Raw genomic sequence first — 11241 nt, forward strand, 5'->3', positions numbered from 1 at the left:
TACACGGAAGGTGCCTCTTTCTTCTCCCTCTACCTGGAATGAGCTAAAGATGCAACCTCTACAGCCTAGCATTGGACAATGGGTCTTTGTTTCTGCCTTTTCTGCCGTTTGTGAGCCAAAAAGGCTTCAAACTCAGCCAGCCTTTGAATCAGTAGCAACAGCAGGAGATTGGAACAGCTTTGCTGGAACAAGAATCCCCTTTGGTCTCTGTGCACGTCTATGGAGACCTTGGTGGTGGAGCGCACGCAACATGCAACGAGGGTGGCACAAGATGTGGAAGTACGTACCAAAGTTTTGGCTGTAAAGATCTCAGAGATGGCAGGAACCCCAGTGAGGGCAGAAGGTTTGGAGTTTATAGCAGCAGAGGAGCTCGCAGGGATGAATCATGGTGGTGGTGATCCTGGTCCCACTCCTCCTGCACACAGTGAAAACAGCGAAAGCATCAACGTAGGTGAGAGCTCCCAGCAACGGTACAGCTCCGGGGCTGAATCATCTGGGGCTATGAGATACGCAGATAAAGAAATCTCACAAGCAAATCTGCCTGCTTTGCTGATAAGGTTGGAGAAGGAATTTTGCTTTATTCTGCGGTGATTTCCTCACAGAGCCAAACGGGGAAGTCTCCAGCCACATCAGAAAGATATGGTTTGGAATACCTCACTTTAAAAAAAAAAAAAAAATGAACTTGTTTAATTTCAGCTGTTTATCTTAGGTGTTAAAAAAAAGTGTTTAACTAGGTCAGAATTTCCTGGAGGACAGAAGTTGCATTTTTGTGGTCTGATGAAATGGATGTAGATTTATTACATTTTTTTACCATTACTCAGTGAATCATTATCAGGGATAATTTGCCTTTTTTTTTTTTTTTCCTTCAAATATCCAATTTTTCAAACTCTGTATCCAGCACCCAGGAAGCACAGTTATTTCCCCCTTTCTCACCCCTGGACCAAACGAGATAGCCTAGCCATCTTCTTCATACATTGCTTTCTGCTCTTTAATGGACATGTATTAAATGTATCATCGTTATTATAATATTATGACTACCAGCACACAGGTTAAGGAGCCAAGTGGGAAGCACAGATGGGAAATCCGAGGCTGCATTTTCAGCCCTGTATCTGCAGCCCAAGGAAGTGGACAGACACCTTGCAGAGCGGGTGGGAACGAACAATCCCCAAAGAGCCTGCCACAAAGCAGATTGCAGATGAACACAGGTAAGAAATTAGCCAGCAATTAGTTCCTCCTGCGAACACTCATTCCTTGCAGCCAGACGGCTCCACAATCCACATTATATTCAAAAAGCAAGTTGTTCCTTGTGATGTGGTCGGTATTACTAACGGGAGGGAGGGGTGAGCGTTTAGTCAGAGATCTCACTTGAAAAGGGACGGATCAGGGTAGGAGCAAGATATTCTGGGCTTGTGGTCCAGGCTCAGCGAGTGGGTGGAGGATTCTCCACCTCCTTGGGTACAAGCGATATAGGATCATACCAGCTCTTTCTCACCTCTGCTTAATACAACTTCTTTGCTTTTAAGGTGATTTTAATGGAAAACCACCATTTTTCTTTGGATGCTTCAGCTCAGCTGCAGGAGACAAAGTGAATTTTGGACTTTTCCGTTTGGTGGCCAAACCAAACATCTGGGTAAATTCTGACCTGGCTGCCGCCAAGAGTTTTTGTCTGCCTTGGTGAGGATTTCAAGGTTTCTCATCTGGGCCAATAAAACCTTTTCAGGAGGTCTCAAAACCCTGGCCAGCAGATTTAACTTTCCTTCTCCACTTTTTCTAAGCTCGTGTCGTTGAGGTGGCTCAAGGAAACTCCTAACCACAGACAACACGATCCACAAGTCTGCTTGGAATAAATGAAGGGAACCCAAACCCAAACCAGCCATGCAAGCCAACTGGCTGGTTGAGTGTGAACTGCTCGGTGTCTGCATGGGGCCGGTCCCGTGTCAGCTCCTGAGCAGCTGGACAGTGCACGCCGTGCCACGACGCAGCTGTGGGGCAGGGCGGATGGGTTGAGGCAGGAGCTGGAATTGCTGAGATGTGTGTTTGAAGAAATTCCTCCCTTTCTGTCGGCAGGGAAATGCAAGTTACATTTTTTTCCTGGAAACACCCTCATCTTTAGCACAGACCAGTTTAGCATAGACAGAGCTGGGTTTTGGAGCTGAACCGTCTACTTATCAAACTTATTCACTAACAGGGCTTATGTGCTAGTTGTATATGGGAACAAAAATTCCACCGACATTCTTTGGGGTTTGGGTGTTTCCTACATGGGGAACCCTCTGTCTATACCCAACGCTCATTGGCCGTGGTCCAATTCAGTAGGTGCATTTATCCTTTTTTCAGGATCAAAGCAGGGTTGGTATATTCCTCAGTGATGAGTCACTCCAGGTCAGATTTTAGCTGCAGGATGAAGGATCCCATTATACAATTAGTTCATTAGGTCTGCATTTCCCCAGAAGTGATGCAAACGAGGGGGGAATCACTCCAGGTTGCAACTTTTTTGCAACCTTTAGGCACAAGCTTTGCAAAACCTCCGTCACTGTGAAAATGGACAACTGATGGAAGATGGGCACCATCAGAAACCCCGGCACTGAAGAGAGCTCAGGGCAGACACCAAGGCACTGTGAAGGACACATCAGCTGCTGAATACCGTCGCACAAGTGCAACCGCCAGCTCTAAACATGCCCAGACATTGACCTGTATTGTTATTGACAGTGTATTAAACAGGATCTCAGCTCGCTGTCTTGCAATGGGCTATTTTGTACAACAGAAATTAAATTAGCAATGTTGTTACATGAAGAAAGCAGGCAGATGGAAGGGTAAAGCGTAAAAACCTCTCACATTTTAAGGTGCTCTTCCAGTTCTGGAGTCAAGGAAAGAGGATTCAGTGTAACTTCGAAACAGGGTCTGAACACTCAGCATCTGAGACCTCCAGCTTTGGAGAGGAGACCATCACCTTGCCCCGCAGCGCTCTGCTTGTGACAGTGATGAAGGGTTTGGGTGGGAAGGAGGTGCTAAACCTCTGCAGAGCAACTGGCAATTATGCCAAACCCAGTAGCAATCTTGTAAGCAACTGGTTCTCTTTATCATATACCCTTGGAGTAGCTTGAAAGAAGTCACTCAAAGGGAGTATGACGCTTTGGGGACAGTGCGCCTTGGGTGTTCATCAGTCCTTAATTGAAATGAGGCCAACGAAGCCATAGTTGTCATGCTCCGTAATTAAGGGGAAAGTAAAGCCACCCGTCCATCCTTTGACAGGTAGCCTGTCTGCAGACGGATATTTGCGATGCTGAGCAGCGTGGTGACAGCATTTGCAAAAACGCCTGGGAGAAAAAAAAACATGAAATGCTCTCTGTGTTAAGCCAAGGAGGAGCTGGGAGGCCAGGTGTGCAATTATTAGGATGTCTTGAACACCAAGCTGGTTTTTTGGTCATTGAGATTTCCACATGCAAGCCATTTGTGGATGGAGAACAAGAGAGGCAGGTGCTGAACCCTCCCTGGTATCACACACGGTGCCCAGCAGGCAGATTACCGCATAGGATATTCAAGGAGAAAAAGCAACCGCACAATAACGAGAACAAAGAGAATAACAAGGCAACACACCGATGAGTGGATGTCGCTTCAAGAAATTACACCGGAGTTCCCCAGATGAATCTTCTCAGCGCGTGCATCCCCACTGAGCAGAGGAGGAAGATGAGTGCCTGATTCACTCGGGATCACCCGGGTGCAGAGTTAAGAGCAGCTGTTACATGAAACCGTGAATTCCTAAGATCCCACTCAGTCCAGTTTCTTCTGACAGCAGCAGATCTGCCTAAGAATGCATTTCCTTTTATCCTCCAACACAGCACGGCCAGGGACTCTTGTTGGCACAGCTATGAAAAAATGCATGATTCACAGGAAGATTTTTCTCTTTTCCATTTCTTTGTGCTGTTTCTCGCTTTCTTTTCCAGTTACTGAGCGCTGGGTGTTCTTGCAGAGCAGGTTCCCAAGTCCAGTGCAATGGACAGCGACAGTGGCCCAGTTGGGTTTCGAACTCAGCATGGCCATGGAAGAATTTCCTAAAACAGGAGATTTAGGTCAAGAAGTGAAGGAATACACCCAGTGAAATCAGAGCGTGACTCTACATCTCTGAAGGAACAGGGATCTCGCATGCTGGAGGACACAGCTGCGGCAGAGAAGCATTTAGCTTTGGGAGGAGGGATTACCCATCCAGAGGTATAATCATTACCGTTGCTTGCCTTTATCTTCCTAAATGTGTGGTTTGCTAGCAATTCAGAGTTAATCTCTGGAAATGGAGGTTACCACCCCGTAGGCTTGCTGAGCTGGGGCAATAACGACTGGGGTGCCCCACGTTTCAGCTGGCTGCTCTCCAGGACAGGTAGTGCTGGGGCTTTAGGGAGCTTTGGAGTGGGCGTTTCTGAGAATTAGGGCTGTGAGGAATGGAATTTGGTTGCAAATTCCTCCGGGATAAATGCTGCTCTATATCTCTAGTTATCCTGGTGGAAACAATCATAATACAGAGCTTATGCACCAAGCTGCCACCTCTGGAGTGACACATGGCGAGTGGTTTTTTTTTGCGTGTTGGTGGCAAAATGAATCACAAAAGTGACTCCAACCATTCATTAAGATAATAGGTACGTCCTCCAGAAGCCATACCTTCTGTAATCTCCTTAATCTGAGTGGCCATCTGGAAAGCGTAATGAATAGGTGCTCACAAACACAGCATTGTTATTTCTCCTGGTTCGTATTTGTCCTTTTATTTTGCTGAGGCTGGTAGCTGTGTACAGATACCATCTCTGCTCTTGGATCCTGCCCCCATGGCCCTGCAAAGCATGACCCCTTGTCTCCAGGTTCTCCTGGGCTGGTGACTTTAGAAAACAACCTTTTTGCTTGATTTGTCAGCGAGTGTAGTGATAGGATGAGGGGTAATTGGTTGAAGCTGGAAGAGGGGAGGTTTGGATGAGAAATGAGGAAGATTTTTTGGATGCTGAGGGGGGTGAGGCAGTGGCCCAGGGTGCCCAGAGAAGCTGTGGATGCCCCATCCCTGGAGGGGTTCAAGGCCAGGCTGGATGAGGCTTTGGGCAACCTGGGCTAGTGGGAGGTGTCCCTGTCCATGGCAGGGGGTGACACTAGATGGGCTTTAAGGTCATTTCCAACCCAAACTGCTCTGGGATTCTGTGACTCTACGATACCAAGCTCTCTCACTGACTATTCATGGAGCCCGTGCCTCTGGCTTCAACTTGGTGACTAGTTTTCAGGTAGCCAAATTCAAGTAAGAGGACTCCCATGCCAGAATTGTTTTTATTCTTTTATCTCACCTGCCAAGTCACTTTTACAAGGCCGGTAATAGGGTTTGCTCTCTACTGAACATCTCTCCTTGTCCATCTCTGCAGAGTGATGCTTTTTAATTCAACACGGCACACGGAGATCGTATTGCTGAGAAAAGCTCCGTGTTCTCTGCCCTGCTGCCAATAAACTGCACACAGTGTTCGTGCATCGTCTCTACTTCACTTTTTTTTTTTTTTTAAGAAAACTGTTTATAAGTTTGCAAAATTAACTCTATTACATTAACCACACACATACTTTCTATGGTATATATTCATCTGCACAGACAGACATACATTTACAGACCTATCAATGGGAACTGGTTGAAATTCAGTGGCTGAATTTCCCTCCTCCCACACTCTCCCCATTCACTCAGCTGCTGGAGGGCATCTCTGCAGTCCCTGGTTGGCTTAGTGCATGAAGGAACATGCTGTCTGGCTAAAAAAAGTCTGCAGCACGGAAGAGGAGAGGCAACTGTCCCGTGAAACAGCACAGCAGTATTTCCAGCCTCAAAATCTGATGCGGTTCTCGTGGGTGCTTTTCACAGGAATTGCCCACCTTTCCTCAGAAAAACACTTTCGGTGCAGACCTCATGCCCTTGGCATGCAGTTGCTCTACGTCTGCAGTGGTAATTCCTGATTCTTAGGCTGTTACGCTTTCATCATGACACGGCCATACCAATTCCACCCCATTACTCAGAGCCCTAATAGTCCACCAGCCCCGAGTGGCAGCACAACGTTGGTCGGATGATGCAAAAGTCTCTTACAAATTCCTATGCAAAAGAGGAACGTTGCAAAGGAAGGGGGTGGATGGATGTCCATGGTGTTTGCTACGAAACCTATTTGTCTCTTGCAAAATCAGATGGTAAATAAGAATTATGAAGGAGAGTTTCTCAGCTTAGGTCACCTGGTAACACCATCAAAACGGAGATTTTAAGAATCCAACCAGGCTGCCTTGTGCTGCTGCCGGCGCCCTGCCTGCTGCAGTCAAACATCCAGAAGTCACCAAAGCTCCGTCTGAAAGATGCAGCTCTGCACCTGACGCCCAGGTTTTCCATCACACGAATAAAGAACCGCACAGAATATGACAAAGTTGCCCTAAATGAAGGACCCGGATTTGCTGTCACGGCACCAAGCGTGGCCAGCGCGTCATGGCAGCTCTTCATGTTCCTTGCATGAGACGTCACCTTTGGGAGTGATACTCTCTTCTCCTTAGCTTCCTGCTATGATACCCCAACATCTTCTCATCAGTAGTGGTGATGTGACCGACACTGGTCACCCACAGTTTATTATTGTCCAGCAGAAAGACCACAGAAGGAGGGTAAAGGCTTTGGTACGGTCTGGCAGCACGGCAAATGCAGAAGGTGCACAGGGGCAGTGACCACGGATGCTCCAGGAACAGCCTGGAAGGAACCTCAGGAATTATCTTGTCCATCTTTTTGCCCCAAAGCAGCGTAAATAGTCAGGGACAAGCCAGGCTGAGGGTGAACAGCTACCATGGAGCAAGGTTACTGGGAGGAAAGCAAGGTGCCCAGTGGCGATGGAAGGAGCCCAGACCATCATCTCTACCCCGGTCCCCACAAATCCACCGTCTGCTTTGATGTGGGAGCAGAATCAAACTGCAGTTAAAAGACCAGGAACAGCCACCTTCGGAGGGCTGGACCCATGAAACCAGAGGAGATGTCCCAGGGGCCTCATTAGCCATTTTAATGGTGATTTCGTGGTCCCTTTCGCAAGGAGCCACAAAGACTGCCCAGCCTGCCGGGAGGGAGGGAGGGAGAGCACCAGCGCAGCCAAGCCCTCCCAACCCCGTTCGCTCAGGAGAGGGTCTTAAAAAGCATTTTTCTCACTGGGAGAAGGCAGGCTGGGATGGCTGGGTTGTTTCAGCTGGCATCCTAACAGGAAGCTGGAAAACCCCCAAGGCTCTCCCTATCTGCATGGACGGCTGAGCAGGTCCCAATTTAGTAAGGTGCTTAAGCAGAATTAATTCATCCTAATGCATCTGGGTACATGTAAATCTCAAAGGCATAAGTCTCATGGAAGCCACCACAGTTCAAGGCATACTGAGAGCCAAGGACCTCAGGGCTTTCCCTGGTAAGTCTGGGTGTAAGCTGCTGCTTTAAAGCTTTGCTGAATCCCGTCAGCCTGAAAACAGCGGTTTCGTCTCTTCCTTGTCAAGAGGAAGGTTAGTCCCTTTCTGCAGCTCTTCAAACACTATCTGACCTGCGATCAGCCAGGACAAAGCACGGAGACATGAAGAAGGTCTCTACAAAGAAGGCATTTGCATCTGACTTGAGCCAGCGCTGTGCATGTGTGCGGCCGATGAAATAAAAGCGATCACAATCCTTCTCTTCAGAAGACCGAATCGCATCAGGGTGCTTCCTCCTTTGAAGTCGATGCAACCAGCGCTCAGGGCTTCCACCATGTGACTGTGAACCGGCTTTGTGAAAGCTCAGCAGATGGAAACCACAAGCGCTGCCCTGAACCGTCTCCCTCTGATGTGCAAGGCTGGGCACCGGGAAGAAGCCACTTCTTAGGCTGCGAGGAGGAGCCCGAGGTTGAAGCGCAGGTTTGGTGCTTTCGATCTGTGGGGAAACAGCCTGGCAGCACGTCGTACGTACAAAGGGATCTCAGGGCTCACAGCTGGTGGAGGAACGGGGATGGTTGTCCTACAAGTGACATTTTCCCTGGTTTCCAGCAAAACCATGGGCTCGGAGGGTCTGCAGCCCTCAGATGGTGCCTGTACCACCCATGTGTCTACATGGGCAGACAAGCAGCGATACCGAGGAGAGCAGGGACGTGATCTGAACCAGATCCAGCTGGAAAAACTGGCAAGTCACTACCCTCAAGGATGAAGGGCTGTGCCTTTCTTGCCGTGAAAAGGAGCTGGAGTCTTCCTCTGTGCTCCTGCTGGATGGGAGAGCTCGGAGCAGTGGCTGGATCTCCGTGTCTCTGGTCACCGATACCTCCTCCCTGCCCCACCACAGCTGCACCAAGACAGCACGTAGGGCTCAGGCACGCAGAAAACAGGACCAGAGCCACCTGTGACAGTAATCTGACAGCCTGGCTTCTCCCTGGTTTTCAGCTTGCTGGTGGTTGTGCCCACCTAAAAGAGTTCATGAAAATCGTGTAGTATGGATCTACCTAAAGGCTAAGGGATGCTCCAGCCCATCCGTGAATGCCCTATTCCCAGGCAGTGCTCCAGGCTTGGCTTCAGACCAGTTGTCCTCTATAATGTTTGCAGCAGCACTTCAGCACAAAATAAAATAGATTTCCAAAATAATTCTCCCTTTCACTTACTAGCACGAGGTTCCGGTGTTTGGATTACCTTGGGCAGAATGACACGAAGGATGCAGTCCCCAAAAGCTCATCTGCTTTCTCCAACCATCTCAATCTCACAAATGAAAGTACATCTCATTGTAAGATGTGTATCCTAATATACTTGGACCAATGTGGCTACAATGGAACTACTGCATTATTATAATTGCATATAGCATTTTATAGTTTATTTCAACCCATTATGAGACCTCTAAAAGAAAAAAGATCTTTACTTGGAGAGACTCCTAAAATATTCTGTTATCATCATAATTGCTTTGCGTTATTTTTAAATTCAAGACGACCTATTTTCAGTTTACAATAGCATTGACTAGGAATCCGCCCAGAACCAGTTAATTTTGCCCCAGCAAAGATTCAAAGACTTCTTCGGGCAAGCTACACGATCACTTGTGATTCTGTGATTGGACCCCTTTGTCGAGGCAAAATAGGAACTTTATTTGTTTCCAAGCAAATTCAAAAATCTTTTTAAGAATTTTAATTAAGAAGGTATAGTACCTTCTCATTAACTGATATTTCTAGAATAATTTAATGTCAAATAGGTGTGTCACGGGAATACGAGTGAAAAAGTTCACTCCGGCTAACATTTCTCAACCTGTTTGTAACACTTCGCTTCCCTTCTTTGTTGCATCTCCAGCTATCGTTTGCGTGAATTCGCCATATGCGCCGCTCACATCACACCCAGATACTAAACACAATTATCACCTTCCCCAGGCACATAATTCAGCAATAAATCGCTGTTGCAGCAAAGCGTTTCCCAGAAATGACTGATCTTCAACTCCATGTACTCTAAGGGGCACACAAACCCCAGCTGGACCAGTGCCTCCACTTCATGTGCTTGAGCCCCCAGCATCCACCCCATGGCTGAATTTGTCCTCGGCACCATCTCACGCAGCTCCTGCTCCATTGATACGGAAAATGCCAACCCCATCCTGCTCTGCTTTCCAGCGTGCGAGCCGGCAAACGCGGCTGCAGCCGAATTGCCTACGAGAGCCGCCGCCATACCCACGAGAAGAAGAAATGAATGCTTACGAGAACGCTCCCGACAACGTCGGTGCCGTGCTTTGACGGATACGCCTTCCTTCTCCCCTATCGCCACCGGTCATTGCTCAAGAGCCAGCCCTGAGCTGGCGAGAGACCCTGGAAGGGGCAGCATCGCCACGACATTCTGCAGGAGGTCCTGAAACATAATTAAACACTGTGGTGAAACCGAACCGTAAACAAGCCATGAATAAAAACCCCTTGAATTATTTTGCTAAACTATAATTACACAATAAGGAAGCAGATTAATTAAGTAAAATATAAGTCCTGAAACTGAAGCTTGCAAGCAAAGCAGTTTATTTTAATTTCCACATTATTTCGTATGAGATAGAAGTGTTTGCTGTGGGTTTAAAATGTTGGAAGCCATTCCTTGCTGCCAGGCAGACCAAACCCAGTGGATAAATTAAATTTTTGCATCTCAGGCACCTCCTGAAATGTATATAAGGCAAAGGGCTCTGCCTCAGAGAAGCTAAAGGAGATCTCCTTTCACTCCCTGCTCCTCTCTTGCTCCTCCGCTTTGCCGTTACCGCTTCACCTCCCGTCTCCCCCAGCCACCATGAGTCGACAGTGCTACACCTCCAGCTCTCTCCTGGGGAGACGGGGCTTCTCCTCCGCATCCGCCGTCTGCGGCCTCGGCAGGGGCAACAGCAGCTCAGCCTCCGTCTGCCAGCCGGTGGGACGGCGATGTGGGATCGGTGGCTTCAGCAGCCGGAGCGTCTGCGACCTGGGCAGAGGCCAAAGGATTTCCTTCGGCGGGAGCTGCCGCAGCGGGGTCTACATCGACGGCGGCGCCAGCGTCGGACGTTGCGGCGTGGCTTACGGCGGAGGCCGCTTTGGCGTGGGCACGGTCGTGGGGTTTGGTAACTGCGGAAGCTACGGAGGCCTGGGCAGCTACAGAGGTCTTGGGGACGGCGTGGCTATCGGAAGCTACGGCGGAGGCATCGGCCTCAGTGGAGGCAGATCTGAAGGGATTCGGGGCGTCAGCATCCACCCGGAGCTCCTCAAGCCCCTCTGCGTGGGGGTGGACCCTGAGGAGTGCCAAGTGCGGACCCACGAGAAAGAGCAGATCAAGAACCTCAACAACCAGTTTGCCTGCTTCATCGACAAGGTGAGACCCCGCTCCCCCGCGCAGGCTGGGTGTCTCGTTTCTCTAGGCTGAGGGGTGGGTTGTCTCCAGAGAGACAATGTCTGCAGCCCTGGTCTTGTAACGGTCTCTGATGGACCACGGTGGTCCTGACCTGGAGACTCCAGACCTAAGCCTTGTAACAAGGCGACTGCACCGGTATTTTATCTTCTGATGGTCATCAGTCTGCTAAACAGCTAAATCAGGAGAGGCTCAGGGGATACAGTAAATCAAAACCCGTGGGAGACACATGGAAATGTGAAAAGGCAAAATAGGAACTTTTATTACAAATGCATAATCTGACATTGCTATCACGCTGCTCTAAACTCCAAAGAACTTTTGCATTTTTAAAACTCTTTGTGTGCTTCATCAAGGAGATGTAGAAAGGTCGATGTCTAGTTAAAATGAGATGAGCAATTTCAACTTCTC

At 48.6% G+C, this 11241-nt stretch overlaps 1 protein-coding gene across 1 annotated transcript in view; it reads left to right on the forward strand.

Moving 5' to 3' along the window:
- The first annotated feature begins 9566 nt into the window (after window positions 1-9566).
- LOC104466165 (keratin, type II cytoskeletal cochleal-like) overlaps window positions 9567-11241 on the forward strand; it is a 7553-nt gene continuing 5878 nt past the window's right edge. The window contains 2 exon segments of the mRNA XM_010079507.1: window positions 9567-9702; window positions 10241-10797. Coding sequence (XP_010077809.1) covers window positions 9567-9702; window positions 10241-10797 — 693 coding nt within the window.

The sequence above is a fragment of the Pterocles gutturalis genome, unplaced genomic scaffold (assembly GCF_000699245.1).
Source record: "Pterocles gutturalis isolate BGI_N339 unplaced genomic scaffold, ASM69924v1 scaffold10116, whole genome shotgun sequence".
Classification (NCBI taxonomy): domain Eukaryota; kingdom Metazoa; phylum Chordata; class Aves; order Pterocliformes; family Pteroclidae; genus Pterocles; species Pterocles gutturalis.